At 42.5% G+C, this 27775-nt stretch overlaps 1 protein-coding gene across 1 annotated transcript in view; it reads right to left on the minus strand.

Annotated features, from left to right (window-relative positions):
- Positions 1 to 396: 396 nt before the first annotated feature.
- WHRN (whirlin) overlaps positions 397 to 27775 on the minus strand; it is a 120523-nt gene continuing 93144 nt past the window's right edge. The window contains 8 exon segments of the mRNA XM_074292889.1: positions 397 to 1616; positions 1618 to 1719; positions 2327 to 2449; positions 3595 to 3776; positions 7839 to 8424; positions 9876 to 9947; positions 26031 to 26237; positions 27328 to 27540. Coding sequence (XP_074148990.1) covers positions 1536 to 1616; positions 1618 to 1719; positions 2327 to 2449; positions 3595 to 3776; positions 7839 to 8424; positions 9876 to 9947; positions 26031 to 26237; positions 27328 to 27540 — 1566 coding nt within the window. The 3' untranslated portion in view covers positions 397 to 1535.

Here is a 27775-nt window from a genome sequence, read left to right on the forward strand (position 1 = left end):
AGACATACAGCAGAATAGATTGCCCAGTTTTTGTCCCAAACACAGAATCAATCAATGGGAATGGGAATGGGGAAAAACACAGAAATGAATCCCATGTAGTCTCTGTTTTCAAGGAGCTTATAAAAAAAATAAAATAAGACAGGCTTGGAAAAGATCTCAGGATGTCATTTAGTCCAACCCCCTGCATCAATATTTTTAAGGTAGTATTACTTCCATTTTACAGATGAGGAGACTGGGGCCCGAGGTGGTTAAATGATTTGCCCACAGAGCTATCAGAGAGAGGTCCAAAACTCATTAAACACTGTTGTACAATAACCTTGGGAGGCAGTAAAGAGGCTTCCTACCAAGGAACCTAATGATGCTCTCCAAAGGGAAGAAGCATGTCCCACAGTATACTTTTTCCTAACATGTTAGATTTATTGAAAAATTAAAGTCACAAGCTCTTTATATAAATACACTGACATTGCTGGCCATTTACAAGGCATCCATTGTTAGGCTGTGCACAGCATGACCAGACAGGATAGCTGCTGGAAAGGAGGGGAGCTTGGGATCCATGGCTGACAGGGTGGAAAAATAAATAATAAATAAGACAGCAGAGAAGTAAGCTGGGTGGAACAAACAGCCAGGGCAGGAGGGCACTTGCAGCCCACCCAGTCTGTGGCACTAAGATTGCTGTAGGGCAATTTCCTGGGGACCATCCTGTGGCAGCCAGGGCCCCAGAGCTCTCTATTCACCCCTGCTCTGGCTAACAGTTTCTCAGAGGGAAGGAGAAAGAATACTGAATGGAGCCAGGCTCTTCTGGGTAGGTGGGATATATTCCTCCCTTCAAAGAGGATGAGCAGAGGAACATGGGGAAGAGACCAGAGCAGGTAGGCAGGGAGAACGTCTGACCTGACTCAGAGGGGATTCAGAAGGGTTCACCGTGAGGGGAAAGAACAACGGAGCTCAGCGCATGGTAAAGACAAGAAATGTTCCTTAACACAGAGATGGAGCCAAGTAGAGATAACTGTAAACAGGTCAGGGGAAGGATGAGCAAAAGCTTAAACTTCTCCTGCTTCCTTTTCTGCTCTTTCCTTGGAGTTCTTTCTTCCCCTCCCCCTTAGGTCTTTTTCTTATTCTTCATCCTTTCTACTTCCCCATCCTCCTTCCGGCACTCTGAGCTCTGTTGGGGCTGACTGCTAGGCCGGGGATGCTAAGATCTGTCAGTCTGTCTGTCTGTCTGTCTGTCTGTCTGCCAGCAGCCAGGCTGACCGTGTGCCCTGGAACAGGACCCTCCCTGAGGATGAGGGGAGTCGGCGGGCCCTGATCTGGGCTGGGGGTCAGGCTGGTTGGAACGGGCGTGTCATGTCACGGCCATCTCATTATCACCAGCCTGGGAGAGGGAGGGGGCACTAGGAGGTCTGGGAAGGAGCGCCTGATGTGGAGCTTGGGGCAGGGACCACGCAGAGCTCATCAGCGCCTCCGCTGGACTTGGCCACCTGGATCCCGGCACTCTCCCTAGGGCCATCTTTCTACTTGGCTCCGGGGTCCTTCCCCTAAAGCATCACATTGAACTCAGTAACCAGGAAGTCCACATAGTCGCGGTCCTTCATCTTGAAGGCTTCGGCGATGATGCGGGGCAGCCTCTCGGTGCTCCTTGCCCCGCATTGCCACGCCATTCACCTCTAGGATCACGTGACCCACCTTCAGCTTCCCACAGTTGTGGGCAGAGCCGCCTCTCTGAAAAGGGATGAGAGGAAGAGGAGGTCAGCTCCCAGCACCATGGTCCTGGGCTGGCTGCTGGCGGCTCAGACAGACTGCTGCGGCCTGGACAGAGCCCACCCTCATTAATCCTTACCTACATGCACGTGAGGAGTCCGGCTCACAGACAAATGCAAGATGGCCCTGCACCCGGCTCGTGCCCATTCCCAGACTCCCTCCCACCCCACCCCACCCCACCCCCCATGCACAGGGGGAACCCTCGTCACTTCTCGGTGGCCAGGGCCTGCTTCCCCTCCCTTAGTCTACAGCTCTAAGCCTCGGTTCCGGGGTACAGCCCCTGACTTCTGGTGGCGAGGGCTAAGGACAAAGCCCTCGCTCCCAGATCCCATCTTCGGCAAGCTTCAAAGCCCAGAGAGGTTTGGATGGAGCGCCAATTCTGCCAAGATCTAGAGAATATGGTGGGGGACAGGTAGGGAAGAGGGGGCAGAGCCCTTAGAATGCTTCATCTGCTGGCATTCCTGAGTGCCCACTTTAGCGGCCTGGGAGCAGGCAGGAGGAGCCACCTAGCGAGTCTAGGGGAGCCCCCAGAGGAGCCCGCTTTCCCAGGTGTGGCTGCTTCCCTTACCTGGATGGTAACAATCCGGGGTAGCGGCTGTCTCGTGTTAGCACCCCCTTCAATAGCAATGCCCAAAGTGGCCGCGCTCTTCACCACTCGGATCAGAGAGGACGTGGGCTCCAAGAGGCCAGGCTGGAGGCAGAGAGAACGCTACCGTCAGTCACCATGCCTGACCCACTTCCGGGGCTCCCTTAAAGGTCTGCGCTGGAGCGCCTTTCTGGCTCTAAAAGGGGATTGTTTTGTTTCTTCTAAGCTGGCCAGCCCTATCCAAGGATCATGGGATTTCAGAGCCAGAAAGAACCTTATAGTCCAGCTGATCCAAACTACTGAGTTAAAAAAACTCATCCAGTCATTCAGCATTTATTAAGAGTCTTCCATTAGGGGCAGCTAGGTGGTGCAGTGGTTAGAGCACCAGCCCTGAAGCCAGGAGGACCTGAGTTCAAATTTGACCTTAGACACTTAACTTCTTAGCTGTGTGATCCTGGGCAAGTCACTTAACCCCAATTGTCTCAGCAAAAAATAAATTAATAAATACATTAAATAAATAAAAAAAAAAAGTCTACCATGGATGATGAGCATAGAGTGTAGGAGAGCTACATACAATATATTCCTCATCCTCAAGAAATTTACAAATTACCATAATGAAGGAAGTGACTTCAGCTGAAGTCCGTGACTTGTCCAATATCACAGGCTTACCGATCCCCAGTTTTTGTGGACATTTATTGCAAGCCGAGCTTTTTACAGGAAATAACCCTTATGTGGAAGAGAGTCACCCAGAAGCCAGCCAAAGCTCAGTAGGGCTTATGTTCTCACCCAGAAGAGAGAGAAATTCTGGTATCTTTTGCCACCACTCCCAGGGTGTGATAGAGATTGGGCAACACTGGCAGATTTGGTCTCTAGTTTGCCAGCTCTTCGGTCAGTGTGCGGGAGGGAGAAGCTCTCCGATGTCCTGATTCAGTGTTTCTAGGGGTAGGGCAAGGCCAGCATATTTAATTAAAGTTGGAGGGAGGTGGTGATGAGACCTCTGTGACTGGGCGCCCTCAGGGTACGGCAAAATCCTGTCTGCGTAGTTCATGCAGACAGCCGCTGACCAGCCCCTGCTTCTCACACCACACCCATAGGCTGGGTTCAAAATAGAATCTGCCAGCTCTCTTGTCCATTGGTTTCTGCATCACAGTTAGGAAACCCCTCCCTTGGGCACGCCCACCCCTTTCCCATCTCACCCCCCCCCCCCCAATCTTCCCCAGGTTTGCGTCCAGCCCCACCCCGCTCCTTACCGGTTTGGCTGCTGCCTCTGCTGCCCCCTCATTCCGGGGGAGGTCCTTGCTGCCTCTGCCCTTGGTGGATGGCTGTTGCCGGCCTCTGTCCTTGCTGCTGGCCTCCGCCTCCCCGGTGTCCACGCCGCTGTCCTCACTGAGAGTCTGCCCACTGTCTGACAGCTGGGAAAGGGTGGAAGCTGCTGGGGGCGATAGCGGGAGAACAGCTGTTAGCAGGAAGGAAAACACAGTAGTGATCAGGAGGCTGCTGAGGAACACTTGGGGAGACCGACCTCTGAGTCTGCTGCTCTCCGCAGGGAGCACAAGGAGCTAGATAGGAGGATAAGGAGGCTAGCTGGCCACCAGGGCCATCTAAGGAATCTTAGGGTGGTTGTTTTTTAAGTGACTCCTATAAGACTTGAGGACCCAAACAGGAGTACAAATGGTTTTTGACTCAGGAGTCACAACAGAGAGAAGCCATGGCAGCCATGCACTGGCAGCAGACAAATGAGATATTTACAGTGCTATCCCAGGCCATCCTCACTTCAAATCAGCCAACTAAAACTGCAAGAAGACATTATTTGGTGATGATCCATGGTTTAGTTTACTGAAATTTACTCATACTTCTTTGCTTGTAAGGGAAAAAATAAGAGAGCAATTGAGTGTCATCTCTTTGCAATTCTCCAAAGGACTTGGAAAACTCAGGAAGAGAAGAGTAAGGCTGACTGCACAACTCTGCACTTTATCCAATCCATTTTAATCCAATTCATACACACGTCAAGACATAACCTATAATGTCATTGATCCTTTTAGAAACAAAGGACTGATAACAACAGTACTAGTGCAAAATCTATTCTCAATATCCCCTGCATTGTAGAAAGGTGGAGAAGGCTTAGAAATGGTTAGCCCTGGGTTACTGACAAATATCACCTCTATGTTGCAAATCTCTATCTCTAGATCGGAACTCTCTTCTTTTCCCAGCATTTACAGGCTACTGGACATTTCTACATACTTCCTCTTAATACTTCCAAATAAATATATACTCAGTATCGCTTTTTGGACAACTGCAAAGGGATACTATGTTTTATTCTTTGCTACTTTTTTTCTTCATGTAATCCATTCTTCATCCCACTACCAGAATAATCTTTCTTACACATAGACCTCTTCACTTTTTAACAATTGTTAGTGGTTTCCTAGTATCCTAAAGGGTATTTAACATTATTCTGCTTGGCATTCAAGACCCTCAATCATCTGGTATCACTATTTTTCCAATTCCTCCCTTCCTCCTACTACTGGTAAGTTCCTTGAGGATGAAGATATCTTAATTCAGCTCAGTGTCCCCTAGGGCTTGGCACAACGCTCCTGTACGTAGTAGACATTCAGTAATTCTTACTATTTTCACTGTATTTTATTTTACATCATTTTACATACATACATACATACATACATACATACATACTTATTGTGCTTCAGCCATAATGGGCTGTATTTTACAAGCAATTTGAGGGCATGGACTATTATGATATATAAGCTTGGTATCTCCTCTAGTTCCTAGCACAGGTCTCTGAGCACAGCTGACATTTACTAAATGTTTATTGTATTGTACTGGAAATAAATAAAGGGACCCTCTCTGACACTGTAATTCTGATAGTGTTTTGTTACTGCTGGGAAAAAAAGGTCCCAGACAATGTTGCAGAAAATAATTAATCACTTGTTTTCAGGCATTAGGACAGTTTGTGAAATAAACTGGGACTAAACATGGTGATAAGCAGAACGAGAGACAGCAAGAGGAAGAGAGCCTGCTCTTTGGTCAGAGCTGAAGATCAGAGTTGGACTCCTGCCTATCTGACATGATTAGAGCTCAGAAATAGGATCCAAATGGATTTCAGTTGAAAATCCAAAAGCTTACTAGCTTAGAGAAGCTTGAGTTTAAGGTGGAGGTCTTCCTTCCATGGTCAGATGAAAACTAGGGACTCCCTTCTCAGAATAATGTATTTAAATGTATAAAATAAAATTACAAAGGGAACCAGTTATATTGAAATATGATTTTTTAAAGTTCCCAGACCAGAGATTAATAACCCCTGGTTCAGAGGATCATAATGGATGCTTCAAGTCTGGACTGCTCTATTCCATTCTCGTGTCTGCTGCTGAAGCTAATCATTTTTCAATTCCTTCCCTGAAAACTGAGAGAAATCATCTTCCAATTCGGAGGCAAGTTAGGAAGGTGTAGGGGTTAATGTCTGATCCTTACCCCATGATCTAAGATGGTGTTCTTAACCTGGAGGCCATTAACTTAAAAGAAACCGAATATTTCGGTAAGGATTTCAGTGTAATTGGTTTCCTTTGTAATGTTATGGATCTCATTTTATGTATTTAGAAGCATTCTTCTGAGAAGGAGTCCCTCGCTGTCATTAAACTGCCAAAAGGTTCTATGACAGACAGACAAAATCCCCTGATCTAGGGGTAAACAGGTCCTAGTCAGGTGCAATGTTCCACCAATTTCCTTCCATTACTATATATCAGCTGTGAAGACCTAGCCAGCAATGACAGGTCAAACCACAAGAGGGCAACATGGCCCAACAAAGCCACCATCTTTCCACGTCCAGGGGTGGGGAAGTTGGAAAGCTGGCAATGGATGGCAAGTCCTACCTTAGAGGGATATCAAAGTCAATTTAGAACCTCTCCCTCTCGAAATGTTGCTGGACTTCCTACTAGGAAATTTGGAATCAACTAATTCAGTTGACTCCTTGTGGTTTACCAGCTACTGGGTCTTGAATGGCTGGGCTCATCCTAGGGGTTTGTCATTGTCACCCAGGGGGAAGAGGAGACTAAAGGGGATGGTCTAAGATAGCTCAGTATCATCACCCCAGACTCACAAACCAGAGCACAGTGTGTAATGTGCCGTACGGAAGGCCATTTCTCTTTCTCTCTTCTCCCTGGCATCTTGAAACTCATTCCAAGGATGAAGTATGGAAAGCTCCCATTAATATAGGATGGCTAGGGAAAGAGTTTTTTTGTTGTTGTTGTTATTATATACACAACTATCTTTATACTTCAGACACTTTAATAAATGTCTGAGTGATCTGTACTTGGAGAAGCCATTAGTTCATTGATTGGATGATTCTGTTGCCAATTCAGATTGCAACCCCTCGTGGTAGATGGCCTTTATGAGCTCCCTGGGCTGGTCCACCAGAAAAACTTTCAGACTTAGGCCAACCTGGTGAGTTTCTCTTCCTTATTTAGCTGAGCTGGTGCGTGAACAAGAGATAGTCCTGTCCACATTCAAAGTCTTTCCAGCTGGGTAGGACCTATCAGAATTAGAATGCCACTGTCAAAGCCTCCGAGACACTTTTATGCTATTATAAAGCAATGGAAGTAGACTTTGGTAGAGGTTACCTTCTGTATGTGGAGAGGAAAAGAATATTCTAATTCACAAGATTCTTGTGAGGAGCAAATGAGATAATATATGCGGTGCAATTTGCAAAGCTTAAAGAATCACATAAGTGATTATTTTCCCCCAATCTGTGGTGTGATTGATGTAGTGAAGTTCTAATGTGAAAATTTCCTCTAATTCATGGAAATTGGAAACTCATCTATAACTTTAAGTCTTGAGAAGTGCCTGAAGTGCTGATGAGGGAGTTATATGACTTTGCCTATGGTGTCAGAGTATATGGGTGAACTACGTGTCAGCAGGACTTTGATTCCAAAGCTGTCCATCTATCCAATCTACCATGCTGCTTTCTTATTAATATTGATTACCAATTTTCGAAGAAACAGGATAGAATTAAATATTCAAAACAGAGCTGGAAGGGGACCTTGGAGTCACCTAGTCTTTTGCCTTATTTTACAGAAAAGAGAAACTGAGGCTCAGAGAAATTAACTTTCTGAAAGCACACAATTCACAAGTAGCAGAACTGGGATTTGTACATAGTTTTTTTGACTTCAAAATCATTTTTAAACTGTATTTTACCACCCTCATATCCTCACTAAAGACTATACTGAATATAATTAGGTCTTTTAGGAGGTTAATCAATTTCTACATTGTCTCTCAGTCAGCAATGACTTTTATCACTTCATGGTAGGAATTTTTGGCCCCAGGGCTACAGTCTGAAAAAATTTTTTTTGGTGGAATAAGCCCCTAATGTAGTTTCTTTCTTGTTCCTTTCTCATAAAAGTCAAAGGATAGAAAAACAACAATGGACACAGGAGCACTCTGAGTGAGTAGAGAGAATTCTGGGTACGCGACGGCGTGGCGGATCACTCACCTCGAGTCTGTGGCAAGGCCCTCACTTCGTTCACATCTGGCTCACTGTTTGGCCGGTGTACTTCCACCATTACAAAGTGATGATTTGTTCCTGACTTGGGGCTGGCCTTATCCAGGGCTATGGGGACAGCAGGAGGAGAGGGAAGAGGAGGACTTGGGAGGCTGCTTCCCGAGGAAGCTTCAGGGGACATGCCTTTCAGATGAGTGGGGGATTGGACTCTTGGGAAGGGGCCTATGGGGTGCTGGTTGACAAACGACAGATGTGTATCCATCGGTCTCTTCGAGCTGTGATTGGCTGGAGAAATTGTGGCATAGATGGGGCTGGCAAGAGAACCCTGGGTGGAGGAAGTGGCTCCGGGGGAGGGGGTGCTGGGCGTGTCCCTCCCTGCTTGGCCAGGCGGTGGGCTGAGGTTGCGGGGCGCTGTGAAGAAAAGCCCCGATTGAGAAGACTCTGACGAAGGTCGTTTGGGGTGGTCTTTCCCAGTCTTTCTCTGTTGGGGAACAGAAGAATCAAGGGACTGAGCTGGAGGAGGTGGTGGCGGAAGCTTGAAGTTGGGCGAAGCTTCAGAAAGAGAGGCGACATCGTCCTGCCAAAAAATCCAGCAAGAACAGAGGCCGTCAGACTCCATCCCTAGAGCGGGGAGAGCCTTCCCGTGTAGGGAAACTCAAGAGAGGAGAGGCTGCACCAGAACCAACCAAGGTCCAGGCTGGAATTCTGTTTCCCACAGTTGTCAGGATCCTCCGTGCCACGTGACTGGGCCTGCTTGAATAATGCAACACCGTAGTGGAAAATCTGTGTCATCTCAGCCGCCGATAGAGCCTGACCCTGGGGCTTGGAGCTTGGCGAGTGTCTGTGCAGACGGTATTGTTACCTAATAGCCTCCGCCTTTTGGGAATCTTACGGACTCCTTGGCATCAGCAATATCCTGTAGCAGGAAGTCTGTACAGACTTAATTACAGGGGTATTGGAAAAAAAAAAAAAGGACACTTCCCTGGCTTTGCTGCTTTCTAAGGGATTAGCTTCTACCCGTGGGGAGCGCAGCGGGAGTGGAGGAAGAGAAAATGAGTGACAATTGTCGCCGTACAGAGATAGTGGCTTGCAGACAGACACAGAAGGAAACACAATAGATAATATGGGATGGCAGCTGTTAGAACAAAGAAAACAGGGGTTAGACAGAGACAGAGAGACAGACAGAGACAGAGAGAGACAGAGACATACAGAGATAGAGAGAGACACACACAGAGAAAGAGAAACAGAGAGACAGAGACAGAGACAGAAAGAGAGAGAGTCGGAGGATTAGGACCCCTGACACAAGAGATTAGAGCTGGAAGGGAACGGAGAAGCTGAGATGACAGGGGAAGGGTCCCTCCCGGGGAAGGAGCATCTCCTTCAATCCCCTCATTTTATATACTCAGGACACTGCAACCCAGGCATTAAGTAGATGGCTAAGACTAGAGGGAAGAGCAGTGCCGCTGGGGCTAGGACTGAGAAGCAGAGCTCCTTTCTGTCATTATGCCAAGTGTATTTCATTAAAACCAGATTGCATGCCTGGTATATTGGATTGTTTTTTATTTTGCAGTTTTGTGCCAACCTATAATTTCGTCAGAGTGAGGAATTCCAAATATGGAACTCCCTGCCCTCATCCAGATCAGTTCCTCGTTGGAACTTAAGAGCTTTAGAGGGCTGCCCAAGGGTACTGAGAGGAGAAGCAGTTAGTGCATCGGGCACAGAGACAAGTATGTCAGAGGCAGGACTTGAACCCTAGTCTTGGGGGTTCCAAGGCAGGTTCTCTAACTCAAGCCTGATGCTAACTACCCGTGCTACCACGGGAAAATCACTTGAACTCCCTGGGTTTAAATTCCAGCTTTCGTCTATGATTTATGGTTTATGGCGACATGCTGCTTCTCTCTGGTCCTCCTAATTCCAGGACCAGTGTTCTAGCCGCTGTACCACCTAGCAGCCCCTTTTTGTTACTTCTTAATGGCCAAAATGTCTCCTTCCAATTAAAGACCAAAAACCGGAGATGGAACATCTTACCAGGGAAACATCTGGTAAAGCATTGATACTGCCTTGGATTACTTCTCCAGTCTCTTCAAGGTCCAGAGTATTCTAGAAAGAAAGGAAAAAGAAAGCAGTCAGCAAAGACACACTAAGAAGAAGCAAGCTTCTTGTGCCCTGGGAAAACAATCCTGTCTTTCTGATGCTTCAGTGTCATGTCATGGGTCTTCTTTCACCTTCATCATCCTAGCTCAAAATAACATGCAGAGGACATTTTTTTTATTTAGGTATTGATAAAGGTTGCTAACCTTCACCCCTGCATGTTTCACTAAGTCAGTAGTTATTGTTCCTGAGAGTTAGGTCCTCTCTCCATGGGATGCTCAAATAGCATATATCTCTGTTACTTCATCTGTTGTTCCCATTCCCTGCTGTAAAGGGTAAGGCCTCCCCATATCTTGGCAATCACCTATTCAAATCAGTGCCAGATGTTTGCTTTCTGTGTAATTGCAGCCCAAATGACATTATGAAATGTCAAAGCATGTCTTGGCCCATGTCAACAACTGGGCTAGAGACACAAAAATGAGCACCAAGGAAAATGAAATTAATTCATGGCTCTCCAAAAACCATCCTGGTAAAGAACAGTAATCAGGGAACCGGAGAGAAGTAATTTGGGCCTAAAGTGACTTTGACTAAGTACTTCCAATTAATGCCAAGGAATTTATAAAAATATCATTTGCATGTATTAGAAGCAAAAGAGGAATGTAAGAGTTTTGTTGATGTCTTCTGAAGTTAAAGGAGAAATATCCAACATCCAAATACGGCTGGAACATGCACAGAAGTGAGAGAAAAAAATATGACATTGGTCATAGAAAGCCTTATCCAGAAGTTTGGCTCAGCACTGAGCCAAGTCTGGAGGATGCCCAGTTTACTGAGTTATGGTCATATGGCTAGTTGGCGGCAGAGGTGGATCTTCACCCAGATTTTCTGATTCCAAATCTAAGTGCACTAGACTCAGCTCTGCCACCAACTAACTGTGTGACCCTAAGTGAGTTACTTGATCTAACTGAATCTGAATTTCATTTGTAAAATAGGAATCATGATACTTGGGCTGTTCCCTGGACTGGTACCACCTGAAACTCTGCTGTAGCCCTATTTGGATGTCCAATTGAAGAGCTGTCAAGAGATAAGCACTTTTTAAGTGACAAGATTATTACAATGATTTGCAGAAGAGGACAAACTATTAGCATGTAGGCGAATCACAAATATTGGTTCTTCTTTATCGAGTTCCCTTTGGGCTTCATTTGGTACCTGTCATAATGTCCCCTTTCTTTCAACGCTTAATCAATGGCCCACCTCCTCCCTGGAGCCTTTCCTAGGCAGCCCCTACTAACAATAGCTTTTTCCAATGAAAACCCAGAGTACATAGTCTTAGAACACCCTAATTACCCAGCCTCAAATCCTGACACTTAACAAACATTGTGGTTGTATCCTTCATAATCTTTTCCCTGTCAGCACTAGAGGAGGTGAACCTGGGCAAGTCATTTGAAATCTCTGCCAACCTCAGTTTTCTTATTTATAAAACAGATCTGATAACAGCATGGGACTATTGTAAGGACCAAAAGATTTCTAAAGCTATTTGCAAACCTTTATGTTCTGCATGTGAGCTGTTATCATCTATGTGACGTAGAGCAAATACTTTTCCTCTTGGACCTCAGGTTCCTCATATGTAAAATGAAGGGTTTGGACGAGGTGGTTCCAAAGGACCTTACTAGTTCTACATTTTATTCTTCCTGCCTTTGGGTGAACCGAAGTCCCCAGAAAAGGAGGTGTGATATTGACAGAGGCCTAGGATGATGACAGTAGGCAGCTAGAAGGTAAAGAATGGCTTTCTTCATCACTGCATTGGACAGAAGTGGCATTATTGCATTGTGGGCACTGTGAAATATGACTTCATTCTCTGCCATTAATGGTATAATTGGTGCTGGAAGGTGCCAAAGAGTGGAGAACACATCTTCTGTTCTATTGCCTGTTATTTATTGTTGGATAAACAACTGATTAGTCTGGAACTGCAGGATGTCTGCATTTCTCCATCTGCTAAATCCAGTTGCTCAGAAGGCTCCTGTCCTTAAAGTCTTACCTCATTTGCTACTAAAATAGACAGAGACAGCAGTTTAATAACCTAATGTATTAGTCAGCAAAGATATTCAAAGAATAGGCTTTTTATTGCTAAAGCTTCCCGATAAGGATCAAGGTCAAAACTGCTCAAATAAGGGAGTTTAGAACAAGGGGAAAAATAGCAAAAATATTTAAAAGCTAGACCTTGAAGAAGTGATGCTTCCAATAGGGAAAAGATTTTTGCTAGGGGTGGGGTGAGGGGAACAGTTAGGGGAAACAGGAAACAGGTCCTCAGAACACAATTATTTCATCAGTGTGGTCGGGAGGAGAAAGGAAACCCACCTAATTGGAAGTTAGAGAAAACCATCAAGCACTATGAGAAATCTAACTGGAGCACTCCAAGTTTTCATTCCTTTCCACTCCTTAACACTTATTTTACCACACTTATTAACAGCACCACTCTAGTGTATATCCTGTGCTGTGTACAATGTTAGACTATGAAGACCAGGAATACCTTGCATTCCCTTCAGTACTTAGCAGCATAATTCCTTGTGTATAAGCCTTTAGTAAGCAGGTAATGAATTATTATGATGCTGAAGAAAGAGTATTAACTTTAGATTCAGAAAAACAGGATTCAAATACCAACTCTGTAACTTATTGCTAGTATGATCTTGGGTTAGTCCCAGCTCATCAGTTTCATCTGGGTTAGAACTAAATTTTAGTTGTTTTTTTTTTTTTTGTTTTTAGTGAAGCAATTGGGATAAAGTGACTTGTCTGGGATCACATAACTAGTAAATGTTCAGTGTCTGAGGATGCATTTGAACTCAGGTCCTCCTGACTTCAGGGCTGATGCTCTCTCTCCACAGTGCTATCTAGGCTGCCCTGATTAGACTAGATGGATCTATAAAGTACTTTCTAATTCTAAAACTCTATGAATCTGTAAGTCTTCAAGAAGCTAAGAATGTATATCAACATCCAGAACATTTCCTTTTCCTCTCCCTACCCCCAAACTCCTTGTTCAGCCCATAAGCAACTAGAACAAGAAATTATCTTCTAAGTTAGAAATAAAATAAAACGTGCAAGCACACAGCTTAGGAAATCCCCAGTGTTTAATATTTTAGGTCAAAAATAGAGATTGTGTGTGGCCATAAATTGTAATGACTTTTAAGCATAGGACTATGACTTTCAAAGTGAAGTATATTAAAATTTTTGTCATGTCTGATCATCACCTCCAAGAGGCCCGCAAATGTCTGGTATATATGCTTATGATGTGTTGTCATTTGACTACTTAGTTTTTTACTCTTTTAAAAATGGAAGAATAATAAAAAAAAATCACTACTTTGGGTTCTTATTATGTTCTGTTGTTGATTCTTTATGTTGGAGGTGAATAGCCTAAGCTTCGTTTTTCCCCACTTATTAAAACTCAGAGTTTGGACCCCAAAATGAAGTACAACATTTTGCATTCTAACATTTTATATTCTAAAGCAGGGTTTCTTAACCTATGATTTGTGAATTTCTTAGAAAGATAGGTAGATAAACAGATAGACACACATGGATAGAAAAACAAGCTCACAAACAGAAAGATAGAAAGATAATAGAGAGATAGAGATGGGTAAAGAGAAAAACTATATTCAATACTATATTCAATTGATTTCCTGAGTAATTCTAAGTACTTTATCCATTAAAAACATTATTTTGAAAAAGAATTCATAGGTTTCATCAAACTGTTAAAGGGGACATACACACAAAAAAAGACCAAAAATCACACTCTAAATTTCTGAATATTTGTAAATATTTAATATTTTTAAAGCACTTAACTCAGTACCTGGCATACTCTACATTTAATAGATGGTATTTTTCCATATCTAACTTCTTTTATCCTTCAAGAAGTGGTGGTTTCTTCTCCTAGTAGGTCTTTAGGCAGAGGCTGGATCACCACTTGTTGGATATGTTATACATGTGAGAGTCTTCTACGTATAGGGTGGACTACATGACTTCTGTGGTCCCTTCCAACTCTTATTTTGTGACTCTGATTCTATGCACTAAGACCCTTTCTAGCTCTAATATTCCTGTTATAAGATCTCTACTAATTCTAGCTCTCTTTTCTTCTGATCCTTCTAGTTTTAACATCCTGACCTAAAAGGGCCTGCCTAAGTCTAACATTCTATAATTCCAAGGTTTAAAGTCTCAGAATCCAAATCCTTCAATGAAACCATAAGGGGACAGCCATCTCCAGATGCCATCAGAGACAAAAATACAACTGCTCTCCCTATTCTGTAGCTCTCAAGGTTGCAAAGCTTCAGACTCAGTAGTAGATCTCCAGGCCTCCTGACTCTTGTATGGTACTTATTCAATCCAAGAGCACTGAGTGATTCTTAGAAATGCTGCAGGGTCTGCCAGTGAATAAACATGGAAGACAAATGGGGCTGCTGTTTGCATTTCGTCATTTTCTGGAGCATCTGGTAGAGGTGCTGAGCTTGGCATTGTTCAAACATCAATTTCCAAACTTTAGAAGTTAGTATTAAACAATTACAGCTTGCCAGCTGCAGGTTATTTTGTGTTGGGTTTTTCCTGATGGCTATTAACTTTTACAGTCCCCTTCTTTCTCACTTTGACTTCAAGAATATTGATGGAGTCACAATCAAGGCTCCACTGGAGACATAAAATGAAACCTAGGATTAGGTTGTTTTCTTTAAAGTTTCTGTGTGAAGAATCTAGTGGTAAAGACAGTGTTGGTATGCTGGAGAAAGGCCTCAACTTGGGAGAACTGCATTCAAGTCTTGGCTGCCCCACTTTGGAGCTCTGTGACACTTAAAAAGTCATTTCTCTAAGCCCCAGTTTCCTCATTTTTTAAAATGAGAGAGCTGGTCTACAAGAAGAGTCTTAACAAAAGAGTCTACAGATCCTAAAGAAGTCTGTGGAAAGATATATGGGGGGAAAATGACATCTCTATTTTTCACTAACCTTTAGTTTTCTTTGTAATCTTCTGTATTTTATTTAAAAACATTATTCTGGGAAGAGCTCCATAGCTTTCATCGTTTGCCAAAAGGGCCCATAACACAAAAAAGATTAAGAACCCATGTTCTCAAATATTCCTGCTTAATTCTGAAATTCTTTGTGTGCAGAGTCAACTGGGAAAGAAGGGAAAAAGGGGTTTGACAGAAAATGCAAAAGTGGAAAAATATGTAATAAATAGTTTTACCATAATAAAAGGCATCTCAGACCAAAGCACATTATGGGATCATAAAATTCAGAAGTTGAAAAGGATGTTAGGTATCATTTAGTCAATTCTCTTCATTTTACAGATGAGAAAACTGAGAGCCAAAGAGGTGATATAATTAGCCCAAAGTCAGATAATGCATTGTAGACCTGGAATTTGAAACCACATACCTTTCCTACATATAATACTAATATTGCATTTAAGGCTCTCACAGCTCTCATCCTCAAGTCAGCTGTACATAGAATTGGTCCCATCCAAGTCCTTATCACAGAAGCAGATGTTGCATAAGCCCACTATGGACAAAAGTGAAACATTCATCACCTGAATTGTTTCTTGCTGAAATTCAAACTTCATAGCAATGTTAGAAACTTGCAATAACTATCTTAGATACCGTTAAACTGTTGGGTGAATTTATTGTTCCAGGTGCCTCACTGAGGGCTCTGTGTGTGTGTGTGTGTGTGTGTGTGTGTATGTGTGTGTGCTGAGGAATCTTAAAGTGGAATTTAATAGGAATATGAGATTTAATAGGAGAAAAGCCCATCAACTCAGGATGAACAGTGATTGGGGATTTCAACAAGGGCCTAAGAGGTCTCAGCAGGATTTGAGGAAAAGAAATGAAAATATTATAAACAAAAGCTTTCCAATTTCTTCTCTTTATGGGTTCTCATCTTCATTTACTGGGAATATAAGGATCTAACTGTTACTGAATGCATAAGATCATGATTATTGCAAAGGAGGATGGGGAAACTGTGGCAGAAATATATCCATTGGTCTGCTATGAAGAGTCTACTACAGAACATAAAAAGAGCTAAGAAATTCAATCATGGCAGCATCTGATTGTCAGAGAACTGATGGTAGAGCATGCTTCTTACCTCTCAGAAAAGAGATGGAAGACTACAAGAGTGTAATGAGTAATACTTAGGCAGACATTGGCCAATGTGTTGATCAGTTTTTCTTGATTGGGTTTATTTGTTATAGGGCGGGGGGGGGGGGGGGAGGGAGGAGGAAGGGGGTAGTAATTAGGAAATATCAGGGAGGCAAAAAAGAAGTATTAATAGCAATTTTTGAAAGTGTCTACCAAAACTAGAAGATTCCAGGTCAATACTCTAGAGATGGTTGGGACCGTCAGAGGTCTTCAGGAGAGTTTATTTTGTTGCCTTTGGGAGGAACTACATTTAATCAATTCAACTAAATTCAACAAATATTTATCATGCACCTATTATTAGAAAAGCTTTGTGTTGTGTCTACTGTACCAGAATGATGAAGAAAAGGAGAAGAAAAAGTAGAAGGAGGAGAAAGAGGAAAAGTTGGAGAAGAAGAAGGAAAAGAGGAGAAAGGTTAGAAGGAGAAGGAAGAAGAGGAGGAGGAGGAAGAGAAGAAAAAGAAGGAGGAGGAGGAGGAGAAGAAGAAGAAGAAAAGGAGAAGGAGAAAGAGAAGAAAAAGAAGGATAATGAGGAGGATGAGGAGAAGAAGAAGAAGAAGAAAAGGAGGAGGAGGAGAAAGAAGAAGAAAAGAAGAAAAAGAAAAGGAGGAGAAGAGATGAAAAGAGAGGAAAATAAGGGTTATATCTTTGACATGGAGGTGTTTCTTAGTGTAAACCTTCAGTGCTTCCACATGCAGTTTAACTTGTTCCTATCTCTGCTCCCTTTGTTGAATAATTTCATTTGTTAAGATGTTTTCCAGATCTAACATTCTATGCCATATGTTTAACATTCTATATATCCTAAAGACTTTAAGTTATATTATTTACCCTATCACCCTATGTTCAAAGAACCCTTCTAGCTCTGACACTAGCTTATCTTCTTTTTCCTATTTCTAATGTCCTGAATCCAAAGTACTGAATTATTTCTTTCTAAAGAGGCTGTAACTAAGCACCTCCATCAGTCTTTACTGATCCAGGTTGAATGATTCCAGTTTGGGGAGGCAGCACAGAAGAAAGAATGCTGAATCATAAGTGAGAGAACCTACATTTAAACTCCAGCATTTACTCTGTGTGTCACAGTGGGCCTGTCATTTAACTTTTCTGTTGTCAAAAGGAGAAAATTGGAGTAGACCAAGGGTTCTTATCTTGGGGTATGTGAATTAAATTTTTTTTCAAAATATTTTGATAGCTATATTTTAATATAATTAGTTTTCTTTGTGATCCTATGTTTTTATTTTATGCTTTTAAAAATGTTACTCTGAGAAGGGATCCAGAGGCTTCAAGAGCCTGCCAAAAGGATCCAGGTCACACATGAAAAAGAGGTGAGGTAAAATGTAAAGGTTTTTTCCAGCTCTACAATTATGATTCTTGAGTTTTTCCTCTTAGGATTTCTTTCCTAAAGTTTTCAGATTTTTGCTATTCTTCCACATGCCATCTCCAGATTTAAAGAGCAAATATTTCCTTGTTTTATGGTCCATCTTGATCCTCTGGCATTGATGCTGCTTAACTAGCTTACTAAAATGTTCACCAACAGACTATAGGGTAGGAACCAAATTTTTATTTTTGATCTAATGTTAGGAAGGTTTTTGGTGGCTTTAAATTTCCTTTGGAGAGCAATCTTACTAAAAATAAAAGATGACTGAAATTCAGCTACCATTTAATGAATAATTTTGGACAATTTGTCTGAAATGTCACTCAATCAATAAACAATTATTAGTGACTATCATGTGCCAGGCACTAAGCTAAATACTAATACAAAGTTCCTGCCCTCAAGGAGCTTCCTACTTAATGGAAGAGACAATATATCAACAACTATGTACAAAAAAACCTGTGTAAATATAAATTGGAATCAGTCAAGAGAGGGAAAGCACTAGAATTAAGAGGGGTCAGGACAGGCTAATCAGGATATAATTAGGCTTGCTCTTGTTGTTTAGTTTTGTTATTTTTCCAGTCCTGTCCAATTCTTTATGACTCCATTAGGATATTCTTGACAAAGATGCTGAAGTGATTTACAATTTCCTTCTCCAGCTCATTTTACTGATGAGGGAACTGAGGCAAGCAAGATCAAGTGCCCAGATGTGAGCTCAAGTCTTTCTGATTGCAGGCCCAGTACTCTATTGTGCCATCTAGCACAATCAGCTAGATAGTCCTGTCCACGGTAAGGTCCAAGCTTCTGCCTTCTCTTGTAACTTCCTTTAGCACATGATTCAAGGATGAATCTGTTTAGCAGATTGCTGATGGCAGTTGAAATGTCCTAAATAGTCATGGTAAAAAGAATAACTCTACATTGTATTTGTAAAGGGCTTTTCCAAAATTCAAATGCATTCCACTTGATTCCATTGAATCTTCATAGCAATCCTGTTGGGATGGGCAAGGCAGGAATGTTCCTCCTTATTTTATAGAAGCTGCGACTCCAGGGAATGGTCACAGTGGTCCTCAAACTTTTTAAATAGGGGGCCAGTTCACTGTCCCTCAGACTGTTGGAGGGCGGGACTATATATATATTTCCAAGTCTATATTCTTTCAAACAGCATAATACAGCATCCCTGTCCTTGCTATGGTTCAGAAAGAATCTGAAATTCCCTGAAACGAGGCTGTCAGACTTCATTCTAAAGAGTTGAGGACAATCTTCTACTTCTCCTGTCCTGAAAATCACAGACCCAAGTATTTTAGATTTGGAAAGCATCTAGAGATTAAAGGGACATGAGGCAGGCTTCATTCTATGAAACTACAAACTTGGCACCTTTCATGATAAACATTTGCTATTTAATGAAATGTTGAGAGGGATGTTCTCTCCACAGAACCCCCACCATTAATCAATACAGATTTTCATTTTGTTGTCTTGGCAGCATATTTTTTTAGGGGGAGGAAAAAATGATGTTATTTGGAATAAGGTGAAAATCCTCAGGGTTGACTCTACATTAAGCAAATGAAAAATAAATACAATTTCACGTTTAGGAGCACTACATTTGATCTTCCTTGATCATTAGCTTGTTTATGGAAAACAATTGCAATAGGAGAAGACATTTAACCTGGGAAAGATAGCCATTCTGCCTGATAAAGAGAATTATTCTAGATGGTAATTGGTCCTCCCCCTGCCCAATGTACAGTGACGAAATTCAGGGGCCCTGGTCACCTATCTGTTTCCATTTCATGCTGTACATGTGCCAAAAAGGAAAAAAAGAGCAACTTTGGTACAATGTACAAGGTTTAATAGTAATTCTGAATGGGTTTGTGGATTTTGAAGGGGAGGGAGATGTTGGAAGGGGGAAGTGAATGGGTTAGCTTCAGAAAATCAGAAATCTATTCCTTAGTAACTTTTTTTTTCTGAGGCAATTGGAGTTGTGTCTTGCTGGTCACACAGCCAGAAAACATTAAGTGTCTGAGGTCAGATTTGAACTCAGGTCCTCCTACCTTCAGGGCTGGTGCTCTATCCATTGCATCACCTAGCTATCCCCTTAAGTAACTTTTAAAAAAATGGCTCCAGAAACATTGGTGGGACTTTTGCATGGAAGAAGCAAAGAAAAAAAAAAAACACAAGATTTTTAAAGGACAGATTCATTAGGGAGGGAGCTCCCCATCAATGGAAAAGTTCAAGTATTAGCTGACAGAAGAGCGTCAAAAGGAATAATTATTTGGGTAAGGACTGGGCCTTCTCTAATGTTCCTTCTGATACCACAGTTCTGAAAATCGGAGTGTGACTGCCAGTCAATTCCCAGGGCTCTTTTAGTGGTAAAGCTCAGGATGCTGCTTGAGGGAGCCCCCGGGGAGTTCTTGAAGATGACTCCAAAGCTGGGCTGTATTCCTTACTTTGCATGGGCAACCCTGGGGTTACCCCCCCACCTTCCCCACCTCCCAGCAGCCTTCTTTATAATTATTATAATGTATCTTCTTTAGCAGGGAACAAGAGGCAATGCAATGGAGAGATGGAGTTCTAGCCTGCTACAATAGCTGTCCTGAAGAGCCTGGGTGTGGGCGATTGCAGCCAGCATGGAAAGGAGAGGAATGGAGAAGGCCATATACCACTTTTAGGAATAGTAGACTCACAAGATCATAGTTCTAGGCCTGAAAGTGGCACTGGAGGCCACCCGTTGTGACTCCTTTGCAGATGAAAACACGGAAGCCAGAATGGGAATTTTCCATGATCATACAGGCAGCCAATGTCAGAGGCAAGATTCACACTAAAGGCCTCTGACTTCAAATCCAATGTTTTTTTCAATGTAGCATCATCATTGCAGCCTTCATCCCCACTGGAAACTTGCACTCTATTCCTGGAGCCACTCTGGGATCAGATGTGTGAGCTTTCACCTTACCTTGCTCAGATCCAGGCCTCCACCCTCGCTTCCTTGTCATTTCCAAACCATCCACTTCTATACCCTTCCTTCCACTCTTTTCAATTCCCCTTTATGTGTAATTTTCTCTTAATAAACAGCAATATCTTGCTTGTATTTGTATTCTCGGTGCATTTGATGTTACTGTTGTTCAGTTGTTTAAGTGGTGTCTGACTCTCCATGACCCCATTTGGAGTTTTCTTCTCCAGCTCAATTTACAGATAAGGAAACTGAGGCAAACAGAGTTAAATGACTTGCTCAGAGTCACACAACTAGTAAGCATCTGAGGCTAGAATGGATTTAAGTCTTTCTGATTCCAGATCTTGCGTTTCTATCCACTTCACCACCTAGCTGCCCAGCCAGGTACTATAACCTAGTACATAACAAAAACTTAATAAATCCTCTATATCTATATATCCACTCATTTATCCACCTATCTATTATTTATTTGTCGATTTACTAGGAGACCCAAGTTTTAATCTATCACACTTGTTAACATTATTGTGTTTCTTTCTATGGGATTTGACTACTGAGATCCTTCATGTGTTCTTGAGTTTCATTGGGAAAGGGCAAGTGAAATAGATAAGACTAATGCAAACGGACATCATTTATCTCTGCTTACTCCAAGGCCCACAGTCACTAATGTATTTAGATAAGTACTCATCCTTATCCCTGGAGCACAATAATTCTCAGTAAGTGTCAGTTCAGGTGACATGGAAGAAAGTTAAGAGGTCTTGGTAAAAATTCTTTTGCCCTTTAACTTGTCTGAACAGTTGATACTCAAAGATTGAGGGCTACTAGGTAAGCAAAGATAAGAAAAGGCAATGAGAGAAGGCTAAGCTCTCTATCCCCTTAGATGACATAGGGCCATTGTATGAAATAATTTGGCAAATCCATCAGATCTGGTCAGTTCATAAATCAATGGTTAGAAACAGTCATGAGTAATTAAAATAATAGCTGACATTTATAAAGCTCTTAGAGAATTAGAGAATCAAAGAACTTTGCATAATTATTTCACTTGATGCTCACAGATGTTTGTTGGATTTTTATTTGTTGTTCAATTGTCCAACTCTTTGTGACCCCAGTTGGGGTTTTCTTGCCAAAGATACTGGAGTGCTTTGCCATTCCCATCTCCAGTTCATTTGACAGATGAGGAAACTGAGGCAAATAGGATGATGTGACTTGCCCAGTCACATAGCCAGTATGTGTCTGAGGCTGGATTTGAACTCAGGAAGATGAGTTTTCTTGACTCCAGACCCAATACTTCATTTACTGTGTCACCTAACTGCCCTTAGAGGTAGTTATTATTAAAGTATTATTTTTCCCTTTTTACAGATGAGAAAACTGAGACTCTGTTAAGTTTCTTTCCCATGTCCACATGGCTATCAAGTGTTAGAAATAATGTTTGAATTCAGGTCCTGAATTCAAGCCCTTCTACTATCTCATATTGTGGCAGCGACATATTAATCCCATAAGCAGCTTTTATCACACATATCAATAAACAAATTAAAACTGGAAGGGACTTTAAAGAATACAGTCTTAGAGCTGAAAGGACTTTAGGACATGGAATAGGAGAGATATAAAGGTTCTCAGGACATAAACTATCAGAACTGGAAAGGACATTAGACTACAGAATATCATAAGCATAAGAGATGTCAGGGACACAGACTATCAGACTAGAAGAGATATTAGACTATAGAATGTCAGAGGTTCAAGGGACCTCAGGACATTAGACTATAGAATGTCATAAACATAAGGGATCTCAGAACATAGAATATCAGACTAGAAGAGACATTAGACTATAGAGCGTCAGAAGTAAAAAGGACTATAGGACATAGAATTTCAGAGCTGGAAGGCACTCAGAATGTCAACAGTATCAGAGCCCTTAAGGCATAGACTGTCAGAGTTGGAAAGACCCTTAAAAAATAAATGTTTGAACCGAGATACCAATGGAGTGATCTGGCCAAAGTCATAGAACTGTACTCCCAGGTCTGCCACTATTGAGGTCTCTTTCCACCACAACACACTGACATGGCAGCTGTCATGTGGGGTGATGTGACAAGGAGGAAGAAGAGGACTGAAGTCATGAGAAAAGCCTAATGAGCTGGCAACGAGACCAGACAATGAGACAGAGAGATCCAAGAACAGGCAGATGGGCACATAAAAAGACCGAGAGGCAAACAGGGGGAGATGCTGGAGAACATGTCCTTCCTACTCGGCCCCCTATCGAGCCAGACCTTAGAGACAGACCTGCCTTTGGCAGCCAAACACTTTCTGTCCTCCACCCCACCCTCAATCTCATCTTTTTCACTATGGAAACCACAGCAGGAAACCTTCCCGGTGAAAGGACCATACCTCCATTAGGTCTATTAACCACAAGAGCCGCTCCTGGGAAAGATAATTCAGGCAAACACAAAAAGGAGGGGAAAAACAAAAATAAAACAATGCATTAGGGACTAGAACAGATGTAGCAAACCACTATCACCACACACACAAAAATGCAATAAAAATAAACATAAGACCCTGGTAAAAGAATCCCCCAATCCTTTTTGCCACAAACCCACTAAGTAATATATTCTCTTGCATGAAACTATTAAAGTAAAAATCACAAGAGCAGTTCAGGATAGAAATTTTAGAGGGCCCTAGAGTTAGGTGAGTATTAATACAGAAACTCATCTAGTGGTCTTGAAACCAGCATACTAAAAATAGAAAATTAGGGGTCATCTAATAGTATGGCCTGTGCTCTGGGCCTTAGGGGAGAAGCAGAGCCTCTCAGCCCTTCCCAGAAGGCTTTATATGAAACACAGGCAAGATCTTGGAGGCAAATGCCACCCTTAGAAATCCATCGTCAGAGGGGAACCAGAGATTGAGTCTGAATGCTATAGCCTGGGAGGTATCCTAGGAATGATGACAGAAGAAGGAAAAGGGGCCAGATAATCAGATTCAGATTCAGCCTGCATAGTGTACATAGCTCCAGACTTAACGAATTTCACTCCTGGGCATTTAGGAAGGTTTCTTAAATCCCTTACCAACTAACAATAGTGCATACCCGAGGTATTCTAACAAATGTTTGCTGCTGCTTGGATGGAAGAACAAGCACATTTGTAATATATGTGCATAAGTATATATTGTGTGTATATTATATATTTGTGTGTGTTGCACACATGACTATGTACACAGACGTGTGCATATGTATAGATACATGCATATAGTCTTACTACACCCAGGCACAAAGTATTTCATTCTTCCCTGTTATGAAGAAGGTGTTCAGGTTTTCATGCTCAGTGTTCTGGTTCCCCCTTGAAGGCTATAATTAAAGTGCTGAAGGTATTGCCTGTAAGGCTTTTAGGTCTCTTTCTGGCTGTGGAGGGTCAGTGGCAATCATTAAAGCTGAACCTTCTCTTGTCCCAGGCTAGGTACTGCCCAACAGTAGAAGGCATTTGCTTATAAAAGTGACCATAGGTGAAAGGACCATCTCCTACAGGTCATCAGAGACTGGACTGAGTAAAATGAAGCCTAGCTAGTTAGAAAAAAATTCCAAACATAGAAACTATGTGCGAAAAGATCAGAGGCCCCTTCTGCAACTCCCAGAGGGCCTCAGCACAGAAAGGGAGGTAATATCAGCTGTTATACAAAAAAATTCAAAATCTGTCAGGGCTTTTTAAGACAAGATTTTGGCATAAAAACCTCACAATTAAGTACAAAAAGACAAATATTAAACTCATCCTTTTCAGATCATGATGCAATAAAAATTATGTATAATAAAAAGCCATGAAAAAATAGACCAAAAATTAATTGGAAATTAAATAAAGATTGAATAGGTCAAACAACAAATCATAGAAACAATATTTTCATGCAAGAGAAAGACAATAATGAGACAACATACCAAAACTTATGTGGTCAAAGAAGTTCTCAGGGGAAATTTTCTATTTCAGTACTTATGTAAGATTTTGACCTTTAAGAACATGTGAAATGATGGTGGTGCACGGTAGGACCTGAACCAGTGGGTCAGAGAATTAGAGAATTGGAGAGCTAGAATGGTACTCCCCACAGTGATAGGGCAAGTTGGTAATTGAGCCAGGAGAATTCGAGCCACAGACATTGTTCTTTCTATACTAATTTTAAGACTTGTTCTCGGGGCCTTAAGAAGCATGCAGAATCATCTCCTAAAATCTAAATGATTCCTAACAAACAGCAGATGATTGAAATTTGTTTCTGGCAGGGTCTCTATCTTAAGGTAACAGGCATGTGATGGCTTAAAGCGTGCAGTTTTCAACCCAAGCCCAGATTATCTTCAGGGCTTCAGAAGGCATCATTTTGCATTTGTATTTGAGCCCTTTACCATGCCCAGGTGATCCTGATTTTCACCGAAAAGGTCATTCTTTGGAAAAGGTATATATACCTAGCCCATCTCTTAAGAGCTACACAACTAATTGGATGAACAAGACACCCAAGTGAATTTGCTATGCTGAACACGTGGAGAGCAGCTCTTGTTTCATCCTGGAGAATCAGGACTCCAGGTGATCAGTTTATATCCTGAAGCATGAAATGATGATGTTGTTGTAATCAGGGCATTGATGCTGCTTCTTGCAGCTGTCCAGGAAAACCATTTGGACTTGGAGTTCTTGTAGGAAATAAAGCTGCCAGGGGACTTTGTTCCCACATCTGCCCCAATTTAAGGAGGAGGGGAGGGAGGCATTTTGCAAAGGGAAGGAGGCACTTTGCAACTGAAGGAATGCCATCTGTGGCCTCTTAAAATCTGGTAATGGTCAAGAGGTCCTGTATGAACCATATTTAGAATACTCAGAGGCAGTATGGCATAGAAGATAGAGTTGGCCTTGAAGTGAGGAAGACCAGAATTCTAGTCTCACCTCTGACACGCTGGCTATGTGACCCGGAGTAAGTGATTTATAAATAACTACTTTTCAGAGAAGGTCCTCACCAGGAGCTCCCTTAAGCAGTGAAATCACAGGTCATTATTCCTACCTTGATATCCACTGACAAAGAAAAATACGAGAGACAGTGTTATGAAAATCTCTAGATAATATAAAAATCTCATATTTGCAATAGTTCTAACCTCCTTTGCCAGTAGATGAGAGCAGCAAGGCTCCAGACAGAGAAGTCAGAATTTCATCTCTGTTCCCTTTTCCTCCTTTTTATTGGTCGAGGTAGAGTGAATTAACCAAAAGGTGTGAAACAAGGAGGAGAAACTGAGTCAGGAGACCCAGACAAGCTGGACAATCACTGATCCTATGTGGGAAAACATAGATGCTTCCAGACTGATGTGTCACACCTGGTGATGGAGGGCCCAAAGGAGAAGGATCCCTGCTAGTTTGTATCCTCTCTTTTGCATCAGATCATTTAATTTTGATGAAAAGTCTTGAAACCTTTGGGATCATGAGGCACTCACTATTTGTCAGACCACATTGTTACAAAGGGTCAGCTGTAAAAAGCTCTTGACCAGGATCTGGTTATGATTTGGGAGGGAAGGAAGGAAGGGATGGGGATGGGAGCTGCTACTGAGCCTGATTCCAGAGATGGAGAATCAGGGGCTGGGAGGATTTGAGCCCCCCACCCCCACCCCCAAGCGGATGGTGGGCACTCACTCGAGCGGAGCTGACCGTGGTCGAAGTGACGTGGCTCCCAGAGGAGGAACCAGTGTCACTGTAAGACACCACAGAGTAAGCATCCGTGCCAGTGCAGGATGGCTGCCGGGCCTTCATGGACTCAATCTCCCGTTTCAGCACCATGTTGTCAAAGCGATCGAGGTCATGGGGGGAGATCAGCCCCCTCACCTCAGAGAGAAGGGAAAACTGAGGAACAAAAGAATGCATTTAGCTGAGAGCTCCAGGAGAGGTTTTTTCCCCTTCTATAATCTTAAACTAAATAATATCTAATGCCCCCTTCAATTTTAACTCCTTTTCACAAACCATAACATTTCTTGATCACTTTGGTAAAATAACTTGCTCAAGGTCAAACAGATTCATGGATATAGAACTGGATGAGATCACAAAGGCCATATTTTCCAATATGTCAAATATTTTCATTTTATAGATGAGGAAACTGAGGCTCAGGGCCAAGGTGACCTGGCAAGGATTATACCAGTGGTAGTAGGTATCAGTAGCAGGATTTGGATGCAGCTACTCTAGCTCCAGAGTCAGGGAACTTTCCTCTGCACCAATGGAAAGAATTCTGAATCTAAAGTTAGAAGGCTTGGTTTCAAATTAAATCATGTCTTTGCTATACTTTGTCTGAGTGGTCTTTGGCAAGTCACTTTACCTAAGGCCTGGATTTCTATCAATAAAATAAAAGGATTGGACCAAATGAACTTGAAGATCTCTTCCACTTCTAATTCCTAGGACCCCATGACCATTTAGACCTATATCAAGTATCTCAATTTGTGGGCAGAGGGAACTGCTATGTTCTGCCTCAGTCCTAGCTCTAACTTTTCACATGAGACTAACAATTACTATCTATATGACTCTGAGCAAATTTCATAATTTCTCTAGACTTATTTTCTCACCTATAATATGAGGAGTTTGGGCTAAATTACCTCCAAGGTCATTTCTAGTTCTGAATCCGCAATCCCTATGAAACCCAAACCCAAATCCATGGTTTCCAAAGATCTCTTCCTTAGCCTCCACTCTAGTACAAACAAATGAGGCTTTTGCTTCTACTGCCTAGCAAAGGTGTATGGATCTTAAGCACGTGTTTCTTAGACCCCGGGGGCTCTGAATGTGTAACTGAGGCCTTGACAAAATAGAGAGGAAAGTGAAGATTCCAATGGGCATTCAAATTACCCCTCCCCATTCCCTGAATCCTGGCTGCCATTTGGAGCCTTGAGGTGTCCAGAAATGGCCTGAATTAGCTCCAGTGGCAATAGCCCTGGCCACATCACTGTACCTTGGCTTGGGTGTTGAGTAGTTCGAACAGAGCCATGATGAGGGCATCCACATGGATGTTATTTTCCTTGTACTCATCCAGGTAATAGCCCATGGTTGCCCTCTCCTGTTCATTCAGCAGATGCCGAGCTTGCTCCTCTAAGACGACCCGGGTCTGGTTGACCATGCTGCTCAGGGTAACCTGGGACCTGGCTGGCCCCTTGTAGAATCCCAGCTGAAAGACAAACGGGACACACAGAACAGAATTTACTCTGAAGTAAGAATCCTGGCAGTATTAAAACTCATATGTGAAACACGCTTCCATAAGCCAAAAGAGGGAATCTCCCTCAAATGCACCAGTCACAGCAAGCTTCTAAGAAAGGCACAATGGCACATGGGAAAGAACTGGTCTTGTCCCGGAGTTAGGAGACCTGGATTCAAATCCCAGCCCTGGCAAGAATAGGTGATCA

The sequence above is a fragment of the Sminthopsis crassicaudata genome, chromosome 2 (genome assembly GCF_048593235.1).
Source record: "Sminthopsis crassicaudata isolate SCR6 chromosome 2, ASM4859323v1, whole genome shotgun sequence".
In the NCBI taxonomy this organism is placed as follows: Eukaryota; Metazoa; Chordata; class Mammalia; order Dasyuromorphia; family Dasyuridae; genus Sminthopsis; species Sminthopsis crassicaudata.